We start from the raw sequence: 21,553 nt of genomic DNA on the forward strand, positions 1-21,553 counted from the left end.
GAGTTGTGTTTTATGGCCTACATTTATTATATTCTGTAGTCAGCCAGCAGCTTTAGGCAAAGAATACTTTTGGAGTCTGAAATCAGATGCAAAGGAATCAGAGGTTTAAACAGAGTAATCGTGTATTCCAGAAGCATAAGAATTTTCCAAAGATTCTGAAATGCAACTAAATACTGCACACTACGTAACATAGGAGTAATAATTTCCCAATCCTCTGTACAATTTCTTTCTTCCTTCCTTTCTCTTTTTCCTTTGTCTTTCTTTCCCCACCCTCCCTTCCTTTCCTTCCTTCTTTTTTCAGTTAATTTTCTCCTCTAGTATTGGGCCAGGATGGTTGCTATAAAACTTCCATTTCCTCCAGAGTGGTTCTGCTAGTATTTTTGGAGAGTTTATTTAGCAGATTGTACACTGATGACGTTAGGGACTTTTTTTAGTTATGAGGAATTTTAACAAGAGTGCAGGAATTATCCAGTCTGGATTTCTAAGAGTAAAACTGAAAGAGGGAAATTTAAACAGTGGTAGACTGCATCACAAGTAAGGCTATAGACGATCTATACGACAGAACCAAATCTTAAAACTTCCTTAAATCATCCTTTTTTTTTTTTTTTAAAGATTTTATTTATTTATTCATGAAAGACACACACTCACACAGAGGCAGAGACACAGGCAGAGGGAGAAGCAGGCTCCATGCAGGGGACCCGATGCAGGACTTGATCCCAGGACTCCAGGATCACGCCCTGGGCTGAAGGCAGGCACTAAACCCCTGAGCCACCCAGGGATCCCCTAAATCATTCTCTTTTTAAGCCAGGTTCTCATTTTAACAGGCCAGATACAGTTTGTTAATGTCACTTGTTTAAAAAGAGTAAGAACTTGGCTTCCATTAGGAGAAAGAGATAAAATCAGCAGGACTGTCACCTGGATCTAAGCCTGCTGAACTCCTAACTTTCTGCACGTTGTAGGTCCTAGAGCTATCACAGACAGTCCCTTCAAGAAACCTTCATTTCTTTACCGAAACGTAAAGCTAATACTTAACCTGGGTGTGATACGTGAGAGAGCATATTTATAAACGAAAGCATTTTGCACAACAGGATATGGTTATATAATCATTGTTGTATTGTGCGTTATTACGTATTAGGGAAAAGCACACGCCAGGCCAACCAAGTTTTCCTGGCAGTACAAATGTCATAGGCTAGCTAGGAGGTAATGAGGTTTATCTTATGGTTGGGGCATTCTCTAATTTCAGAGTCTCCCTAAAAAAGTTCTACCCCAGGGACCATCCTTAAGTCTAACTTGGCCACGCAGGTCCACCCTCACTGTCCCTTATTGACGGCGATAACTGAAACCTGGTTAGAGCCTCCTAAAAGCCCTGCGGAGGGAACAAGTCCCAAGGCGCCACCGAGCCATTTGAGAAAACAATTTACCTTCTTCCAAGTCAGCTCAAGAGCAGAAACAGAATCATCACCCACATCCACATCCACGCCGGCCTCCCCTGCACCCCCCCCCCCCTCCCAGGGGCGCCTGCAAGAACCAAAGCGCGGTTTTCTTAGACTTTGATTTTCTTTGAAGAGGTTTGTGGTTATCGCGTCTTACTTTGCCTTGCGTAGGGGACCCCTCCCTGTGTGATCTAGCAACGTTACTCCTGTGTTCTCGCCACCAAGCAGCCAAGGTAGGCAACACTGATTTTGGAGATTAGTTTTCTAAGTTCTTCTGTTAGGAGCCCCCCGCCCCCGGGGGATGGGTGTGTGGGGGGATATGAGATCACTTCGTTCCCCGGCCAGAGGAAGCTGCTGGCCCCACGGTCTCCCCAGCCCCGCGGGCAGCCGAGCGGCAGCCAGCGCTTAGCTGCCTCAGTCTCCCGATTCGCGCCCGCCGCGGGCAAGGACGCCCGGGGAGCCCGGGAGGGCGCGGGCGGCTGCTCCCACCGCCCCCCTCCCCCTCCCCCCTGCACGCACTGCCCGGTCCCCACCGGCGTCGCGGACCCACCCGCGCACGTGCGCTCCCCGCACCTCTCCCAGCCGCAGGCCGGGCCCGGCGCCCCGACCTCGCCGCGTGACCCCCCCTCCCCCCTGCGCGCCCTGCCCGTCCCCATGGGGGTCCCGGAGGGCGCCTGCACCCCGCGCACGTGCGCCCCCCGCACCTCTCCCAGCCGCAGGCCGGCCCGGCGCTCGGACCTCCCCACGTGCTCCTCCCCTGCACGCCCTGCCCCGTCCCCAAGGGGGTCCCTGCACCCCGCGCACGTGCGCCCCCCGTACTTCGCCGCCGCAGGCCGGCCCGGGCGCCCCGACCTCCCCACGTGCCCCTCCCCTGCACGCCCTGCCCCGTCCCCATGAGGGTCCCGGCACCCCTCCGCCGCAGGCCGGCCCCGGCCCCGGGCGCCCCGACCTCCCCGCGTGCCCCCCTCCCCCCTGCACGCCCTGCCCCGTCCCCAAGGGGGTCCCTGCACCCCGCGCACTGCGCCCCCCGCACCTCTCCGCCGCAGGCCGGCCCCGGCCCCGGGCGCCCCGACCTCCCCGCACGCCCGCAGCCCCCCGCGCCCCTCGCGGCCCCCGCGGACGGAGGGGAGGCGCGGCGCCGGGGCGGACGGACAAGGCGGGCGTCCAATGGGGCCCGAAGGGAGGGCGCGGCGGCTCGGGCGGGCCCAATGAGCGGGAGCCCGAGGGGGACTTCCTCCCGGAGTCCCGGCGGCCGGGCTGGCGGGGCCGCGGGTGACACGTAAGTTGGGCGGGAGGCGGCGGCCGCCTCGGCCCCGGCCCCCGCCCCGCCCATCGCCCGCCGCCCGCCGCCCGGCCCGGGGCCCTTTGTTGGGCGCGCGCCCCCTCCTCTGGGTGGCGGCAGAGCCGCGCGGTGGGAGCGGCCGGGGCGGGACTCGGAGCGCCGCCGGGGGCAGCCGAGCCAAAAAGTGGGGAGGAGGAGGAGGAAAAGGGGAAAAAAAAAAAAAAAAAAAAAACCCAAGCTTACGGGGCAGGCGGCGCCTGGGGACCGGCGCGGCCGCGGCCCGCTCGGAAGTATGCGGAGGGCGGACCCCCGCGCCCCCCCCCGCGCCCCCGCCCGCGCCCCCGGCCCCGCCCGCAGCCCGCCCCGCGGAAGTTTGGCGGCCGCGGCCCGGGCGGCGTGGACGGGTGTGCGCTCCCCCCGGGCCCCGCTTTGTGTGTCGCGTCCCCTCCCCATGCCGCGTCCGGCCGCCTCCCCCTCCTCCCCCTCCTCCTCCCCCTCCCCCTCCCCCTCCTCCTCCTCCGGCGGCTGCTGAGACGCTCGCTCGGGGCGCAGCGGGGGCAGGGGCGGCGGCGGGCGGCCGCGGGGCGGCGGCGGGACTATGGGGAACGGGATGTGCTCCCGCAAGCAGAAGCGGATCTTCCAGACGCTGCTGCTGCTCACCGTGGGCTTCGGCTTCCTCTACGGCGCGATGCTCTACTACGAGCTGCAGACGCAGCTGCGCAAAGCCGAGGCGGTGGCGCTCAAGTACCAGCAGCACCAGGAGTCCCTGTCCGCCCAGCTGCAAGGTACGGCGGCGGGGCCCCGGGGCCGCGGAGGTGACACCGGCGCCTCCCACCGCCCGGGCCGCGGCCTGCGAGGTCGGTCCCGCCGGGGGGGCCCGTCCTGCCGCGTCCGCCTGCGCGGCCCGGGGGTGCGCTCTGCCCCCGGCTCGGCGCGGAGCTCGAGAAACGGGGGTGCTCGGCAGGGATGCCCCCAGCCGTGCTTTTTTTTTTTTTTTTCCTTTTTTTTTTTAAAAGTGAGATTTAGCCAGGACCTAGCTGCCCAAACTAACGGCCCAGGCGCACGGAGCCTGGCGCTGCCAGTTCGCGTTAACTTAATAGGGTGGCGGTAGGGGTGCTGGGGAGTCGGAGAAGGGCTCCCGCGACGACCGGTTCACCGTCCTGCAGGTTTGCTTTGGGGGCTGGAGGGGGTGGGGGTGCGGGTGCAGAGTTTCTCTTCCTGGAGTAACTTTTCGTTTGTCACAGACGTAGGGGCGTGTGTGCGTGTTTTCCAGGGAGCCTGCAGAAGTCCAAGGGGAGAAACAAGTCTTTTTTTTTTTTTTCATTTGATGGGATGCAATGAACCCAACTTGAGCAAGCCCCTGGGGAAGATGCAAAGTTCCCATCCTTCTGTTCTAGAATCTCCTTGAGTGTAAATTTCGGAGACCTCAATGATGCTTGGACTGCAGAGCAAGCCCCATGTGGTCTTAGCAGCGCAGTCATCCTATACACGGATTTTTTGAAAGCTTGTACTTGTGTCTGGTTTTCAACACTCAGGCGCCCCCCCCACCCCACCCCGCAACCACAAACATAATGACAGAAAGCTGTGAGTCGTGAAATGTTGACAGTCTTTGCTGATAATGCAAATAAAGCGTATTTCCTATTACTGGGAAGAGACGAGCTGGATGGATGTTGGTGTCCGTGAATGCGTGTACAAATAGAAAACAGATGCCTTGTCGTTGCTTCGGCTGTTTTGAGTGTTTTCTAGTAAAAAAAAAAAAAAAAGTTTTTTTTTTAAAATGAGAGAAAATGACATGCGGCTGATTTGCTTGGTCTTATTTTTCTCTTCCCAAGTTAGAAGAAAGGGGAGTATTTTTAGCTTACTGAAGCTGCACAGCCACAGGCAGTGAAAATATGTGGAGCTGGGTTTGGTTCAAAAGGAAAACCTGTTTTGATACAGACTTAGGGGAAAAAATTTTTTTTTCTTTAAGCTTGTCGAAATTTACCCATGACTTCTTGTTGGGATAGGGAATCTGGATATTTATGTATTATTTACTTAGAAGACATGAGTGGTTTCCCTGTGAAGTTCAGAGCAGTTAGACAAAGGGAAAAATTTGCCTTCTGCTACTACAAGGGCAAGACTGGATTTTTACCCGTGTGGCTGGAAGGGGTGTGTGTGGTGGATTATAGGAGGTCCGTGCTTTGGTGTCTTGGTTTAGGTGACCCATGCAAATAGCCACCGTCAAGTTCACCGTCAAGTTCATACATCCTCAGCACTGCACAGTGCCTGACACTCACCAGGGCATCAATATATATTTGTTCAGTCAACAAACGGTTACCTGAACAGTGAAAATTAATTGATGTGAAAATTAATCTTACGCACTTTTGTCTGCTTCCTCAGGCTTTTTCCCCTGTCTCTGCTTTTTGAAAAAACAAAAACAAAATAACAACAAAATATTTGGCCCAAGTAGAGCATTTCCTCAGCAGACAATGCTGGAACTGATTGATGAGGCCCTGATTTTCTGAGTCATGGCCTGTATTTGCAGTATGTCATTTTGAAAATCAATCTCAATTTCTTTTCTCCTTTTATTTGCCTTCTTTTTGGTGGTGGTAAGTGGTAATACGAGGCCATTAAAATACACAACATTTGTTTTGTAGCAGGAGAGGAAAAGAAAATGTAGCTAGTTTGAGTGGCCTTAAAGTCTGTTTCTTAATGTATTTTGCCATTTCCTCTTGAATTTTGGTGCTGCAACAATATGGTCATGCATGAAGAGTGGTTCCCTAAGCAGGCTACAGTTTCTTCTTTCTTTCTTTCTTTTTTTTTTTTTCTAATGGATTCACGATTGACTCCTTTAGCTTTTATTTTGGATTTCACATCTGCAGGCCATTTAATGAAGATTTTCTGATGGCATGCAGCCTTTGCTTCCCTCTTCCAATGACAAATGACATTTGCCTTAGCAGTGCTGTGTTGTACCACCTGCATAGATTTGTTTTGAGGGCATTAGGCTCTCCATTCTTAGGACTTGTTTAGTTAAGTGAGATCTCTTGACCTGGCTTGGATTAAGATCAGAGTTAATTATGAGTGGCCCTCTTCAAAATATATATATGTGTGTGTGTGTGTGTGTGTGTGTGTGTGTGTGTATCTATGACTCTTGAAATGTTTTAAGTAGTTTAGCCCTTTCATCTGAAGGTATACATTTGTTAAGTGAGCATATTTAGGTCATCTTCAGTTTAAGAATGGGTTGTACTCCAGAAATTATTTTGAAAGTAGGTTATGTCTGACTCCAAATGCATTTTGCAGTAAGGACCCGATCCATAAATAGGAGACGGTGAGGGGTAACCTGGGGAAAGCTCCAAGGCTAGGCAACCCTTTCCCCAGTAAAAACAAACGTCTGTGTCTGCCAGCCAGGATATCTACTTATCTAGCTCCCACTTCTACTGCACATTAATTATCCTGAGCCAGTGGGGGCAGAGGTTACATCTTGGTGGCAGAGGCAGTAGTTAACAACCTTTGACCGGCACAATGTTTACTTAACCTCTTAAATTTTTTAAAAACTGCTTTCAGGTGGGCCATGCCCCAGTCTCTGTGTCCATACGCGGTGGTTCTTAGCGCTGACTGCCCATTAGAATCCCGCCGGCAGCTCCCAAACCAGTGAAGTCACAACCTGTGGGTGATGGTGTCCTCCCCAGGTGATTGCAATATGCGGCCAAGGTTGAGAACTACAGCCCCGTCACCCTAAAAGCGAAGCCCTTTCGCACATTTACTTGCTTGGCTGCAAAGACATCTGAGGGGTTTGTTGTTGTTGCTTTTACCCCGAGCGTGTGATTCAAATTCTAGTCCTGCAACTTTCTGCGTGAACTTGGCCCTCATTTTTTCTTAATTTATACAACGGAGATTAGAGTGACCTATTTCATAGGGTTAACGTGAAGATAAAACGATGAATTCCTAATAAGCTCCCAGCGCGTACCTGGCACATAGTAGATACCTCTCATGAAAGGTGACCTGTTGTTATCATCAGGGTCCCAGTTTGAGGTCAGATAATATTTCATGTCTTTCTCTTCCCAGATTTGTCATGGGTGTAAGTTTTGAACTTCACAAGATTTGTTTTCCTAATCAGCTTTGGTTGATTAGGTTGGTTGTACCCGATTGAACATCAAAGGAAACAGGTGGACGACACAGACCCGAGTACTTTCCTCTGAAGAAGGGACCTTCACTGACAATTTAAACTTAAAAAATTAAAGTAGGGTTACCGATTAACTCTGATCTGTATCAGATCAGATAAGAGAAGGGTGTAACCCCTAGTGGTAGGCAATAACCTTGTGCAATAGGATCTGGAATCGAGATAGAACTGTTTATATTTTTTTAAAACTAGGGGCAAATAACCCCTCATTCCGGAAGCACCGTATCACAGTATTGCAGTGCTGTTGGTCTTCCCAGTGATGGCCAGAAACCATTAAGAAAAGGTTTATATTATGTTTCCCGTGCTCCTGTTCCAGAGAAGGGTATTACAGGTATTTGAAGTAAAAAAAAAAAAAAAAGTGGGCAGTGGGGTGGCTCAGTTGATTAAGCATCTGCCTTGGGCTCATGATCCTGGGATCGAGCCCCATACGGAGCTCCCTGCTCAGTGGAGAGTCTGCTGCTCTCTCTGCGCCTCCCCTTGCCCTTGAGCGTACGTACACGTGCTCTGTCAAATAAATAAGATCTTTAAAAAAAAAAGTAAAAACCATTTGGTGCTTCTGAGGTTCCTACTGTGACTTAAGTTAGTTGTCCCTTGCATTGTGTTCCCCTAACACAGGATGGCACGCTGGCCTGAGCATGACCATACACATTGGAACTGGTGACTTCTTTGTTTTCAGCCTACCCTGAATCTGCTTTAAAAAGAATAAAAGTCCCCTTCAGCTCAGGGCTCGGCTTTCTTTATTCCTTCATCCCCAGTGCCTGGTGCCTGGCATCTGGTAGGCCCTCCGGAGAGTGTAGGTCTATACCCGTGTGGTATTTCCATCTGCGTAGGAATGTGCTTACACACGTACGGTGGGCAGTGAAGTGTGGTGGATACAGGCTGAGGAGTCAGAGCACTTGGGTTTCAGGTCTCGCTGTCTTATTTTTTATCAGCTGTGTGATCTTGGACAAGTTACTTCTCTGTGATCCACTTTCATCATGTGTAACAATCAGAATAATAATGCTTCTAATAGGTTGTCCTGAGGACCCATCGCGTTAGCTGGCGTACAATGCTTAGGGGTGTAAGCTTACATTTTGGACTGTTTGGACTTGATGTACAACTGGGTGGCTCCCCGGACACAGTGATTTTAAGACCCACGAGTGTGGGCTGTCTGAGGGTAGGTACACTCACTTTCAAGTGCAAAGTTAGGCTTTATACACATCGACTAGATACTGTCCATTGGATGAACACTTTCATTTAAAAAATAGAACAGAAGTAAATGCTCTTTAAGTTCAGTAGTTTTTATTTATATGTAAAACCCTACCTTAAAAGACATTCCCTGAATAATAACGAAAGCTTCTAGGTACTTAGTGAAAATCTGACTCCATTAAGCCTTCTGTTAAATATATATGATTTGCACGTATTTATATGGTTCCACACACTGTGTCTGCCTTAGTCATCCTGTAAATTGGAACAGGCCCATATCAGTTGACCACGTAAGAGAATTTCATTATTTGTGAGCCTTCGGTTTAAGCCCCAGGTAAATTAGAAGCCTTACCTTGACTTCATCCTCTTCTGCCTCTCCAAGGACAGTGTCTTTTTTTTTCCCCCCCCCCCAAGGACAGTGTCTTATAGGGCTGGGGCACAAGACAGGTTTCTGCCACCTAAGGGACGAGTGACTTGGAGTTGGGGAACTGATATGCAACAGATTTGAGAGAGACTAGAAGGGAGAGAAAGAGAACGGGGGACTGCTACTAGTTGCTGACTTTTCAAAAGCATCAAGGAATATTTTCTGCTCACACGTTTGTGTTGAAAAAGAGAGAAACAGGGACTAGTGAAGGGCGATTGGCTTTGGCATCAAGTACTGTTTGAACACAGCTCTGGTGCTCCCAGGCAGAGACCTTGAACAGGCATGTAACACCTCTGGACTTGGGTTTCTTCAGGTCAAATTGGGGACAACACTGTCTGTTTTGCACACTTGTGTAGATTATAAATAATACCTCCAAAATGACTAGCACGGATCCTGGAGCGCACCACTACTGCACTTAGTAGGTGGCCAAGACCTCTGTTTGCTGCATGGGCATTGGGCTGCTTTTTATTTTGCTCACTGTTTACTGCATCTAAGCAGGGATTGGTGTTATTAGTTATGGCCTAATTGTGGCTCTTTTCAGAGCTAAGCGCCCAACTTGGCTGAAACTTTTATTTGATTTAAGACACCCTCACTCTTTTCTATTGTATTAACGCTTCTTTGGGGGAAAGAAAAGGCCTGAGTACACTTTACGTGGTAGCGACTTAGAGTTGCTGCTTTTCCATTTTGACCAGTAAGTGTTTTTATTTATCGTTGAGGACAAAATGTTTTTGCTACTTTTGCCAGTCAGTGCTTTGTGGATTTTGTAGCTTTGAAGTAAAAGTTGTATAAAATATAACTTTATTATAAAAGAAAACTGGCAAAGTGTGTTTTCCTTTCAAGCCACTGTTATTTAAAGTGAATGTGTTTTGATAGACTTTTGAAAATTTATTTGAAGAAATTAAATGATTTTAAATACGTAACATTTGTTGAGTCTGCCAAGTTCAGGTGCTGTGCTAAGCGCATTAATGCATTTTCTCTTTTAACAGTGACAAGAGCACGCTAATGTGAGTGAGCTATCTGAGGCTCAGAGGGGTTAATTAACTTGCTAGTGTCAAGGTCAAATCTAATGAAACTGAGTTTAGAACCGTAATGCAACTACCCGGCCCTGTTCTTTCCACAGTGCTCCATTGCCCTCAAAATTATTTTAGTGTGTCTCAGGAGAACATTGATGGTTTTGAGAAAGTAGGTTAGGTGGGTTGTATGAAGAGTCAAGATAACATTCAGAATCAGAAGTAATAGTAGTGATTATTTGATGCAGCATTTCCAAAGTGTAGGACATTTACTGCTATTACAAAAGGTAATTTTGGTTGATACGGAGTTGATTTTAGGTGGTGTGCAGATGCTGTATTAAATAATGCTGAATCATATAATAAAAACCTTAAGCCCTTTTGAATTCTCTTTTGGTGTTTTCTTGACAAGTCAAGGCGAAACTCTCAGTTTGTTGCTCGAATCTCTTTCCTAGATTTAGTTACTCATTTGTTTTTCTCAAAGAGAGATGAATAAGGGCAGCCAACAGTTTGATAGCTAGAATTTAATAATTGATTGTTGTTTTATTGCATTTAAAATTTACGGTCACTATCCATTAATGCCATGTCAGTCATGTTTTTCATTTACAAGATAGTGGTGTACAGGTTGCTTTGGTTTGATATTTTTTTTTTTTTTTTTTTTTTTAGAAGTCTATGTTAGGGGAAAAAGTGAAATCTGGCAACCTGTGTAGGTTTTGCATGCATAAAGTAAGAACTGGTGTTTGAGTACCTGCATGTCTGGGTGCAGGAATGCATTAACTGATTGAATCCGATACAGATGTTGAATTTGACAGTCAAAGAAACAGTCCTGAAGCAGATGAATCATGTATTGTGTATCTCAAGCCCACATATCCTGACTTCTAGTACAACATAGTGTTCCTCTGCTGTGCTCTGCTGTCCCTTGAGACCAGCACCCTCTTCTTAATTCCAGCAGAAATGGGTGTTGCTATTTTTAAACAATGCTGTGTATTTCTGAATGGCATATTTGTGTTCTTTGTTTTTATTGGCCAGCGAGTGCTTATTCAGAGGACATGCCAGTCATCACCCTTCACTAATAAACCTCACTAAATAGGCTCATGGCCTGGAGGGATGTGGGCATGAAATAAATTGCCCTTTGAAACAGTATGACATTTTAAAAAATATTGCCTTAACTATTTTTCATATATAAAATGTCACAAATATGATAGATTGTGAATGGAAAAGTAAAAGATGGGCTGTCATTCTGAAAGATAAGGCATCATAGCACATTTGAATGACACTATTTCCTTTTCGTTGAGAGCGAGTTTAAGAAAAATATATAATCATTTCAGGAGAGTGGAACATTTTATTTCCTATTTCACATATCATTTAAACCCCTTCTTTAAGACCCCTTCTTTAAGGGGAATTTTTGTTATAAACAGCAACAAAAAATGCAAATCAAGATGTTTAAGAGAGCTTTTGCATGCCTTGTATGATCTCAACAATAGCTCTGATGCTTTATAATAGATATTCTAAACATTAAAGTTGGGCAGCTGCTAATTACTTTTTCACTTAACCTGGTTAGTGTAGAATAGTTCATTAAGTTTTACGTCAGTGAGATTAAATCTGTAATCTTTCCACCTATTAACACATGTTGATTCTTAAAAGGATTTTATATCCTTTTTTAAAGGTTTGATGCTATAAAACCTGTTAATTTGCACTGATGTCAAGCATCACTCTCATTAGAAGATGAAAAATAACTTGTCTTTACTATGTAGGTGAGCATCAGCTCTAAATCCAGAGGTCATCATGTTTCATCTGGCTGTGGGTGAGGCTCCTTGAGTACAGTTCCTCATCATCCGTATATTTGTGAAACTAAAAAGGCAAGATATCTGACCTCAGTACAGCCAACATACAGCAAAGAGACAGGCCTAAGATACCTACGTCTTCTTGTTCAAAAAAGGGTAAGATGCATGGTATGTAGGGGCCACTGGTCCATAGCAGTTCTGAAATCCAACAAGGCAGACGTTCTTTGACTAGGATTTCAGAGCTGGAGATAATTCTCCCTGGCTCTTGATTGTACTCCTTGGGTGATTGGCTCCACCCTCTGACTCATCTTTCCTTTTTCATGAAAGGTAGCATGTGTTTTGCAGCTGGGTTTTCTCAGCCTGCTTCCTGCCAGTAGAATTTGGGGGATGAATGGCTTTTCACTTATACAATCTCTGTTCCTTTCTTTCTAAACTAGCAGAGTTTCTGCTGATAAAATCTCAAAACTTTTGTCAGTCTCCTGTGAAACATGTTGGGGTTTATCTATTAGACAAAAACCACACCCACATATTTCTTGGAGGGAAATCCATCTCTACCTGGGGCTTCTGCTGAGACAAGGGATACTCAGTGCTCTTTCACTTTCCAAAGGCCTGTTGACAGGATCTCTGTGTCATACCCTTAAACTTTTAGGAGACACGTTGGTCCCACAGAATAGCTCTTTAAGAGGCCACATTTCTGGGGCACCTGGGTGGCTCAGTCGGTTAAGCCTCCAACTCTTGATTTCAGCTCAGGTCATGATCTCAGGGTCCTGATATTGAGCCCCACGTCAGGCTCCATGTTGGGCATGCAGCCTGCTTGGGATTCTCTTTCTCCTTCTCCCTCTGCCCCTCCCCCCTGCTTGCACATGTGCCCGTGCATGCACGCTCTCTCTCCCAAAAAAGAAAAAAAGAGCCACATTTCTAAGGTCTTAGCAAGGAGCCACATCCTCTGTCTCATCTTTAGGCCATGTTTTCTCTGACAGTTCCCTGAAATTGATGTTTCTTAATTGAAATTAAGAAACTGTTTCTTAATTTCAGCATCGTTTGCTATCCAGAAACGCTGCGAATTTTCAAAACTGTCAAGTCCTGGCTCCTTTTTGTTTAATAGTCCTTCCCTCAATTTACCTTCTCAGAGTTTACTATAATCAGCAAGAAGAAACCGGGTAGCATCTTCAGCACTTTGCTGGGAAATCTTCTCAGCTAAATTACCCAGTTCATTCAGCACATTTTTTACTTCGCATAGAACTCCAAGTGACTGCAGGTCATGTAACTCTATGAAAAACGTGGGTATTGTTAAACCCCTGCCACTACATAATTTCCAGTTTCCAATAAAATTTTCCTCATTTTCATGCATGCCCTTCCTAGCAATCTCTTCAAAGTCCAAAATTCTGTCAACAGTATACACATTTGTTTGAAGCACTTTGCATGTTGACTCACACTCTTCTTAGGGTCCATTACTTACACAGTTTGAAAGCTGTTCACCTTTCACATTTTTGTGATGGCTACACCCTACTCCAAAATCTCTATTGGTTATCCTGTTGCATAGCAAATTATCCCCAAGCTGAATTGGTGTAGAACAACAGACGTGATTTCACAGTTACTGTGGGAAAGGATTCTGGTTTTAGCTGGGTGATTTTTTTTTTTTCCCCAAGATCTCTCATGGTGTTGCAATCAAGCTACTGACCAGGATTGTAGTGATCTCAAAACTTGCCTGGGATTGAATGATCTTCAGACTTCACTAATGTGGTTGTTGGCAGGCCTCAGAAGATCTGCTTTTAATCTCATTCATCTGGGCCTTTCCCTAGGACTTCCTACAGTTCCACCCTGGGACTTAAAAAAAAAAAAAAAAAAAAAAAAAAAAAGCTGGTATCTCTCAGGGCAAGAGATCCAAGGGAGACCTAAAGAGAGAGTGTGCAAGAATCTAAGATGAAAGTGAAAGTATTTTAATAACCTCAGTCTTGAAAGTGATAACCCATCACATCTGCCATGTTCTGTTCATTAGAATTGAATCACTAAGTTCAGTCCATGCTCAAGGGAAGGTGTTTGTGAGGACGTGAATAACAGAAGGTGGGGGTCATTGGGGTCATCTTAGTAGCTGCCTGCCACCAAGTGGAGGTGATAATGTCATTATTGTCATTGTTGGCAGTATCATTACTAAGGTCATCACACACTGACGTTCGTTGAGCACTAGCTCTATAGCAGGTACTGTTCTAAATGATTTTCTTGGGTAATCCAACATAATACTTTTGTAAAGCTGCATTACTACGTATTTTAATGTGATTTATTATTTAATTTAAAGCAAATTAGCAACAAGTGCCATTTGAAATCATGGCAGTTGGGAGAGAAATTATCTGGTATTTAAACCATTTGACCTGTGAGGGCTGAAATGAAAAGAGTTCCAGGTAACTCTGAAATATAAACCCAACCACCACACCAACAAGGGGATTCCCACAGTGGAAAGTATCATGTCCTTGAGGAGTTTCAGAATCTGTTGACAATATGTGAAAAGCTCTCATTCATACAATTGACTGTATTTCTTTGGCAAGTCCATAGGAAGGCAGTGCAACGTATTTGTTCATATAATATTTTTACTTCTGATTATTCCTTCTGATTTTATAGACTGCTGTCCTTGATGAAGATCGTGTTAGAAGATAAATTTTGGGAGGATGGGTTTTTTGCTGGTTTTAGAAAGATAATATTCTTTCTTTGTATCGAGGATATTTAATTACGTGCCTGGTGATTTCAACTTGTTCTTTGGTCTCTACTTTGAAAATCAAGTTTAAAAGTTTGCAATGTAAGAGGATTCTTTCATACTATTAATAAAAATAGATCATAAGAGCATATTACGAACAAATCACTAAATATTTTCTAAACAATTATTAGTCCAAATTCATGGTTTGACCTCCCCCTTCTTAACATACTGTAGTAATTAGAAATACGAGATAAATATTTCCCAGGACCCTGAGATCAATACCTGAGCTGTGATCAAGGGTCGGTTGCTTAACCAACGGAGCCACCCAAGCACCTCAAATATTTCTATTTTCCATTTAACTTTGTTATACCTTCCTAAATGTAGTGCCATAAGAGATAGAATTGGGACATGGATAGCAAATATCTTGTCAAAATGTGTTTGAGGCCATATTCCATTCAAGAATGAAGAGGTCTCTTCTTTGTCAATGAAAAGTTGCTGTTGAATTTCCGCAGCATCGGTGATTCTCTTCCTGCCCCACTGCTACCTATGTGGGCGCCAGATTGCTGCCGTGGTACTTGCTCATACTTGGGTCACTGTGGCCATCTCTTCCTTTGTGATTTTCACATTCATCCAATTAAGTCCCTTGTGATATGTGGTCATTGTTACAGGATTTCTGTTCCTTTAGTGCCCGAAGTGCCTGGTCATGCCACTGTGAGTAATGAAGAGGTAGACCAGAGAGAGTGATGGACACCAAAGCCAAGTTTATTGAGTTTACTGAGTGATAGTACAAAGCTTCTGAAGAGGGTGGGGACCAAAGAAGGTTGCCATCAGAGTTTCTAAGTCTAGGGGCTTTTATGGGCTTGTTGATGGGCTGTTTTAATCTGATTAAGTCTCCATGAACCTGTCACCCAATCGGGTTTTTGTCATCCATCTATCACATGCGAAAGGATGGAGGGCTCCTTCCAGGGTAGGATAAAATCCTTTTAAGGGTGGTTTCCTCTTAGAGAGGGAGTTGCCGGGTGTGTGTGTGTGTGTGTGTGTGTGTGTGTGTGTGTGTGTGGAACTTGTCCCTCCCTGCCTTTCTTCCAACTAACCTTCATCAGTCTTTGTTCATAGTCCCCAAAACCACAATGTGACCTATTCTCTACATGTTCTACGATGTACTGTTAACATGTGCAGTGTGGTTCTGAGGGAGACTTAGAGGTTGCATACTGGTTTTTTTCCTTTTATCTTTTGCTCCATTGGTTGATTGGTATCCATTTGGATTAAGGTAGGGGATGCACTCCGTTGTTAAACTGTCCAAGGAAGCAGTAGCTACTAACCCATTTAGCTAGAATGATCCTTCTGGGAGTGCATACCCCAAGAAGTCTTCATCAGAGGATCCCATGGTAGCAATACTTTGAGTAGAGGCTGAGCCTTTAAAGAAATACTACTTTGTTTTATTGTTGGCCTCCAGCTGTTCTCAAAACTGCCTCCTACGCAGCAACAACTCATTCCTAAGGCCACATTGTGTGTCTCATCTGTGACCTTCTCTTCTTTAAGGGTGGCATTTTCAATTTGGGGTCCATGGGGGTCCATGAACTTCCTGAAGATATATGTCAGTTCCTTATACGTGCCTTTTTCCAAGACAGAAGCCTTAGCTTTTATCAGATCCTCAAAGCAGCAGTGACCTAAAAAAGGTTATGCTTTAGGGCACATTCCTTCCTCTGAGGTCTTTTTAAGTCCATCTTGGAATTTGACCTCCTTTGGTCCTACCCCATGAATCCTCTAGAAAGTGGCTGAATTTGTAATGGGGTAGTCTGTGCTCACTGCTATTTCCCAAAAACCCTAACCTACCCCACCTTTCTCAAATTTGAGATTCCTGAATAGGGACTTAAATGGCACTTCATAAACTACATTCCTAGAATCCACTAGTAATTGCTTAGTAAATAATAAAAAAATGCCTTGTAATTACATGAGGAATTTATACCTTCCAAATTTACATTCATGATATCATTTGGTCCTGGAAGCAGGATATAGAGAAAAGCTATGCTTTTCATTTCATCAAAAGCTTAGCATTTCATATGGAGAAATGCTAAATTATTACCATTTTAAATTTGAGGAAGCAGAAGTCACACAGCAAGACGGCGACACACTTGGGATTAATGTTCAGATTCCTTGACTCTTAACTCAGGGCTCTTAGTTATCCAAGGTTTCCAAGGTCTCCTCACCCTGGAAACCAAAACGAGGCCTTAACAATATTCACAGAACAGAGTTTTTGACTTTCTCTCTTCAGAGGGAACTCTGTCCCTTTTAGATTCTAAGAAATTAAGAATATCCCCAGATGGTGACTCACCTGGACTTGAGGTGTCTACCTGCCACTGTAACCGAACCAATGAGCATTTGTCCACCTGCTACAGAGCAAACTGCTATGAACTGACATGGGGTTTTTGCAGTGAAGAAAGATAGGCTGTTTATTGGGGCGGCAACACCCAGGGCATTGGGGAGCTAATGCTCAAAAGCCTGGAACTCACTGATTGCTTGCATGTGAGGGATTTTAAGGACAAAATTGGAGACAGAGGTCTTCTGGGAGGTGGATGCTATTGATTGGAGGCCCATGAGGTCATGCTAGGAGATGTGACTTAACTTATGGCACCACTTCATCTGGTCCCCCCAATGCCATCTCAAGAGACTTGAAAGTTGAGAAGTATCTTTGTTCTAGATGTGAGAGTTTTCAATAGTGCTGATTAATTTCTTGTCCTACAGGTTCCTTTGAATGATAAGCAAGCATTCCTGTGCCTTGAGCCTAGGCCCGTATGTTCCTTGGTTGTCAGGTTCTTCCCAGGGATGATGTGACCTCTAGGGTTCATTCTTATATCTGAACTCTTAAGGTCCAGCCTCACCCCCCACCCCCATCTTTTTGTCCACACAAGGTACCAATAGCTGCTCAAACTGCTACTTCCCTGCTTCACCTCTGCAGCTTCTCATGGTCAGAGACAAGTTTACCTTTTTCCGTTTTGAGATCTTACATGTCCTGGAGGATCTAAGCAGGCATCACAGGGACTGGGTCCCAGGGCAAGAAGAGTGATTATTCACTGTGATAAACTTGGCTTCATTATCCTTTCCATCTGTCCCTGGCATATTGCCAATGATTTAAATTTGTAGTCTTAGGCTGTCGCTTATCATCATCATCATCATCATCATCATCATAAATCTTTTTTTTTTTAGACTCCTCTACGTTCTGGGGTATAGACAGAGCTTAAGCTTACACTGGGATCCTGCTGACTTTGACCAGAGGCTGTCACCTCCTGAAAGCATCTGTAGCTTCACCTTGACTTCACAGGAGGGCTTTGAATCTCACCATTCAGCCGATTCTCCAGCTGTGCTTTTTAGCTTCCAGATGTAGATGTCACGTCACTCCTAAATAAATCATAGATTGGTAGAGCAGGGAAGAATGTTTATAGAACCCAGGTTGCAAAGAGTAGCATATGGATATGTTTTGGTTTGGCCCACACCGTGCTCTGAAAAATTTCACGGTAGTTGTCTACATGGAAAAAGAAAGATATTTCATGTAAACATCCAGATTTCTGACTTTATTTGAAAAGTCCAAAGATTCCTTGACACTGGTCTACATTCCTGCATGGTGAATGACCCACATTTTTTTTTTTCATTTGTTTCTATTGAAGTTTGATTTGGGGATTGGCCCACATATTGATTGGAGCATGTGGGCTTCAGTTGGCAGAGATTCTCACTGGGAATTCGGTATCTCGAATAATAACTTCTTTAGTTTATCGATGAAGAAAGTGAAACTTCAAGAGATGGAATGACCTGACAACTGTACTTTCCTATATGGTAGCCCCTGGTCATGTGTGGCAGAAGCATTAAAATGCAGCTGGTAAAAAAATAAATAAATAAAAAATAAAAATAAATAAATAAAATAAAATGCAGCTGGTGTGACTAAGGAACTGAATTCCACATTTTAACTAATTTAAATTTAAAAGTTAAAACCAAAGCATTGTTGGGGAGCCTGGGGGCGGGGGGCTCAGTCGGTTAAGCACTGGGCTCCTGATTTCTGCTCAGGTCATGATCTCAGGGTGGTGAATGGAGCCCTGAGTCAGGCTCTGTGCTCAGCAGGGAGTGTGCTTGAGATTCTCTTGCCTCTGCCCCTTCCCGTGCTCATGCTCACTTACTTTCTTTCTCTAAATGAGTAAGTAAGATTTTTAAAAAGTCATAAAACAGAAGCGTTGTGAAATATTTTTCTGGAAACGACTTTATTATTTTGGTGGCACTACATTTCAGTGAAGTGCTATGTTGCATTAAATATTATGGTATATTACAGTGCACATAAATACTTCTTTTTAAAATATGGTGACTAGAAATTTAAAAATTACAGATGTGACTCACAGTGTGTTTCTGTTGGACAGTGGACAGTTGGACAGTGCTGATTTGACTGAGTTCACATAGATTGCTCGTGGCAGGTCTGGAATTTGTCAGTAGATATCCACCGTTCTAGCCCTATTTTTTCTCCTTTACTAAAGTAGTATCCTTTTTTTTTCCTTCTAATTCTCAAAATCTTTTTCATTTCCTACAGAAATGTGTTTTTCATCATTTTTACATGGTACATGATACAGAAGTTATTTTATGTGAAGGAAAATTCAGCTCTATATCATCAACAATTTTATAATAAAGCTAATCCTAAAGATAATAAAATTAATATTCATGACACATAAAGACTATTTTTAATTATTTTCTATTGTTAGTGACACTGACCATTCAACTTTTTTCTGAATTATTGTGTTAGAAAAGGTTTTTTTTTTTTTTTTTTAATGAGAACAATGTTTAATACATTCAAAATAACATTGTATTTGATTTTGGCACAGATGTATATTAAAATGTAGTCTAAAATTAGTTACCTACTGTAACATTAAAATTAGCCAAAATTACTTGTAGACCTATTATATTGAGTTCTCATATTCAGCATGGTAAGAAAGAATGAAATACTCTGCACCTAGAACATTGGGCTTGTGGATTGCTCAATCAAACCTAACACTTTTTTTTTTTTTTTTTTTACATTTTAGTTATTGAACTATGAAGTGTCACTTATATACATAAAAGTGCGCATACTGTAAGCATACAGCTTCAGGAACGTTCACAAGCATGCCTGTGTAACCAGCAACCAGATCAAGACACAGGACAGTATCAGCAGCCCCTAGTTTTGTTGAGCCCCTTTCAAGTCACTAACTGCCCCTCCCTCTGTGGATAATCCCCATGGATTAATTTGCCTGTTCTTGTACCATAAGTGAAACCAAACAATATGTTCTCTTGTGTCTGGCTTCTTTTGTTTAATGTTATTTGGGAGCTTCATCCAAGCTGTTACTTGTAGTTACAGATTGTTCATTTCTGTTACTATGCCATTAGAATTTATTCATTCTTCTGTTGATGGACAGTTGGGTAATACCAATTCCTGCTGCTGTGAAGGCTCTGGTTCTTTTGCCTTTTTAGGACTAGCAGCTTCTTGATGTGCTTGATGACTATTTTGAGTTAGATAATGCCACTTAAGGACAATTTTGAGTGCATTTGCAAAATCATGATTATTGCCCCTCTACTAGTGCTAATTTAATATTCTTAGGATCCTGTCTTCAAGTGCTGGCCTATTATCGGTACAGACTTTAAAATATGACCCAAGTAAGAGCAACTATAATTTAGTGTTCGAGACACAAGCAGTGGTATCATTGTTCAGCCAAGTATAAGCTGACCATAAGACTGCCTGGATATGAATTGGCATTATCTATTCTCATGTTAACCATCATTCATGCTCATTTTGGTACATTTTTTTTCCCATTTGTGTTGTGTAAAGGGGTCATTTAGAAGTAATTTATTTAAAAAGTAGAAATTACAGCATGCCCAATTACTGCCTTTTGCTAAATTAATTTCCTGAAACATACTGGCAGTCCCACTAGTTAGGAAACACTGCCTCTCACTGCAAAGGGCCAAAGTATAACTGAGCACTCTGGAAGAATGGTATGCAGTTAGCTCAGATACCTGGTGGGTAGTTGAACTAGCCTTAGGATTCCTCTAAGCTAAAATTTTATGATTTTTAAATTCTAAGATGATAGGTTAAGTGAATAATAATGAGAATAAGAATTACCTATAGTGACTCCTACTTACCACCTTTTAGTACATAGTTTTCACAGTATAGCTTTGCCTTACTATATATAAATGACAGAAAGGGCAATGACATTCTTGGAATTGATCCATGAAAATCTCATTAATGTTACTTTTGTAACATAACTGAACTTCTGTTAGATTATACTTTATCTTCATTCAAATTATGACAGAAAAAATTAATAAAATATCTGTGTAAAGAAAAATCTACCCCACTTTCTAAAACAATAGATTTCTAAATCATGTAGGAACATAAAAAGATATCCTCCTAACTCAAGAATTAACAAATGATTCCCTTCTAGTTTCAGGCAGGCCCTGATACTATTAGTACTCATAAGTAATAAAATTGCACATATTAAAACTTTCTTGGAAACTTTTGCTAATTTGTACTGGCTTCTCCTCCCAACACAAGTTAGTTCACACTTGTGAGGTTTTGATGGGAAGCTTCTCAGAAATTGCTCAAACGAAGCGAAACAAAGCAAAAACAGACAAAAGTTCTAGAGTATATCAGACATTCAGGGAAGCGCTTTATGTTCAGTTCACTTGGAAGACTGGTAAATTGTAGAAACCTCTGAGATTACAAAATTATAACTTGGATGTGTTAAAATATTGTTTCTTCAGTATATTATAGTTTATTTCTGGGAATTATACTTTAGTTCTAGAACAGATGTCTTTGTATGACAATTTTTAAAAATTCCTGTATTTGAAAAATATGTGACTTTCTGAAATGGAAGGTAGCTGAAGAAAATGACTATTAGTTTGGATAGGTAGATCAAGGAGGTGTGGTTCCATGCAACTAATGTTACACGAGTCACCATATAAAGATACCGAGAGTCAGTACACTAGTTTTTGTTTTGTGTGGATTTCAAAATCTCAGTGACTTACAATAACAAACATATTCATGTTCAAGTTCTGCAATTTGGCTGTGGTTTGGCCATTGGGGACTGGGCTTGGCTGGGCCCGACATGCCTGAACCTAGGCCTGGGCAACAGGTTTTTGGTTCGTTTCAAGTAGACTCTGAATGCCTCCTTTCTACAACCTGTGCTGAAAATATTCCATCTACCTGGGGGTTCCCTTCTCAGTGGATTACAAGAGCACAAGAGAGTGAGTGTTAACCCACAATGCCTCTCAAAGCCCGGGCTTGGAGCTGGTGCGCTGTTATTTTTGTGCAATTCCCATTGGCCAAACATGTTACCTGGTCAGTCCCAACATTAGTGGGTTGGGGCGCAGGACATCCTCTCCCTGTAGCAGTGAGCAGTGGGGTGTGGTTATAGTGCAGTAATACGGGATGAAGGATGTAGCGTAATGGTTCCATCTACACCATAAGTTTCAAAATTGGTACAATGTGAGATAAAGGAAGAAAGCTGCTTTTATTTGAAGAATCATTTTGTGGTGATTTGATACAAACTTTTCAGAAGAGTAACATTAAATAGCATATTGTTAGTT

General features: G+C 43.9%; 1 protein-coding gene across 6 annotated transcripts in view; it reads left to right on the forward strand.

The window, feature by feature from the left end:
- The first annotated feature begins 3,198 nt into the window (after positions 1-3,198).
- GOLIM4 (golgi integral membrane protein 4) overlaps positions 3,199-21,553 on the forward strand; it is a 76,918-nt gene continuing 58,563 nt past the window's right edge. For 3 of the 6 annotated variants that reach the window (XM_026007715.2, XM_026007716.2, XM_026007718.2), the window contains exon 1: positions 3,201-3,500. In XM_026007715.2, coding sequence (XP_025863500.1) covers positions 3,314-3,500 — 187 coding nt within the window. In that variant the 5' untranslated portion in view covers positions 3,201-3,313. Of the gene's footprint in view, positions 3,501-3,696; positions 3,882-21,553 lie in introns of those variants that run through there. The other 3 variants (XM_072752293.1, XM_026007717.2, XM_072752294.1) reach the window with 3 other exon arrangements.

Source organism: Vulpes vulpes, chromosome 3, assembly GCF_048418805.1.
Source record: "Vulpes vulpes isolate BD-2025 chromosome 3, VulVul3, whole genome shotgun sequence".
NCBI classification, from domain to species: Eukaryota; Metazoa; Chordata; class Mammalia; order Carnivora; family Canidae; genus Vulpes; species Vulpes vulpes.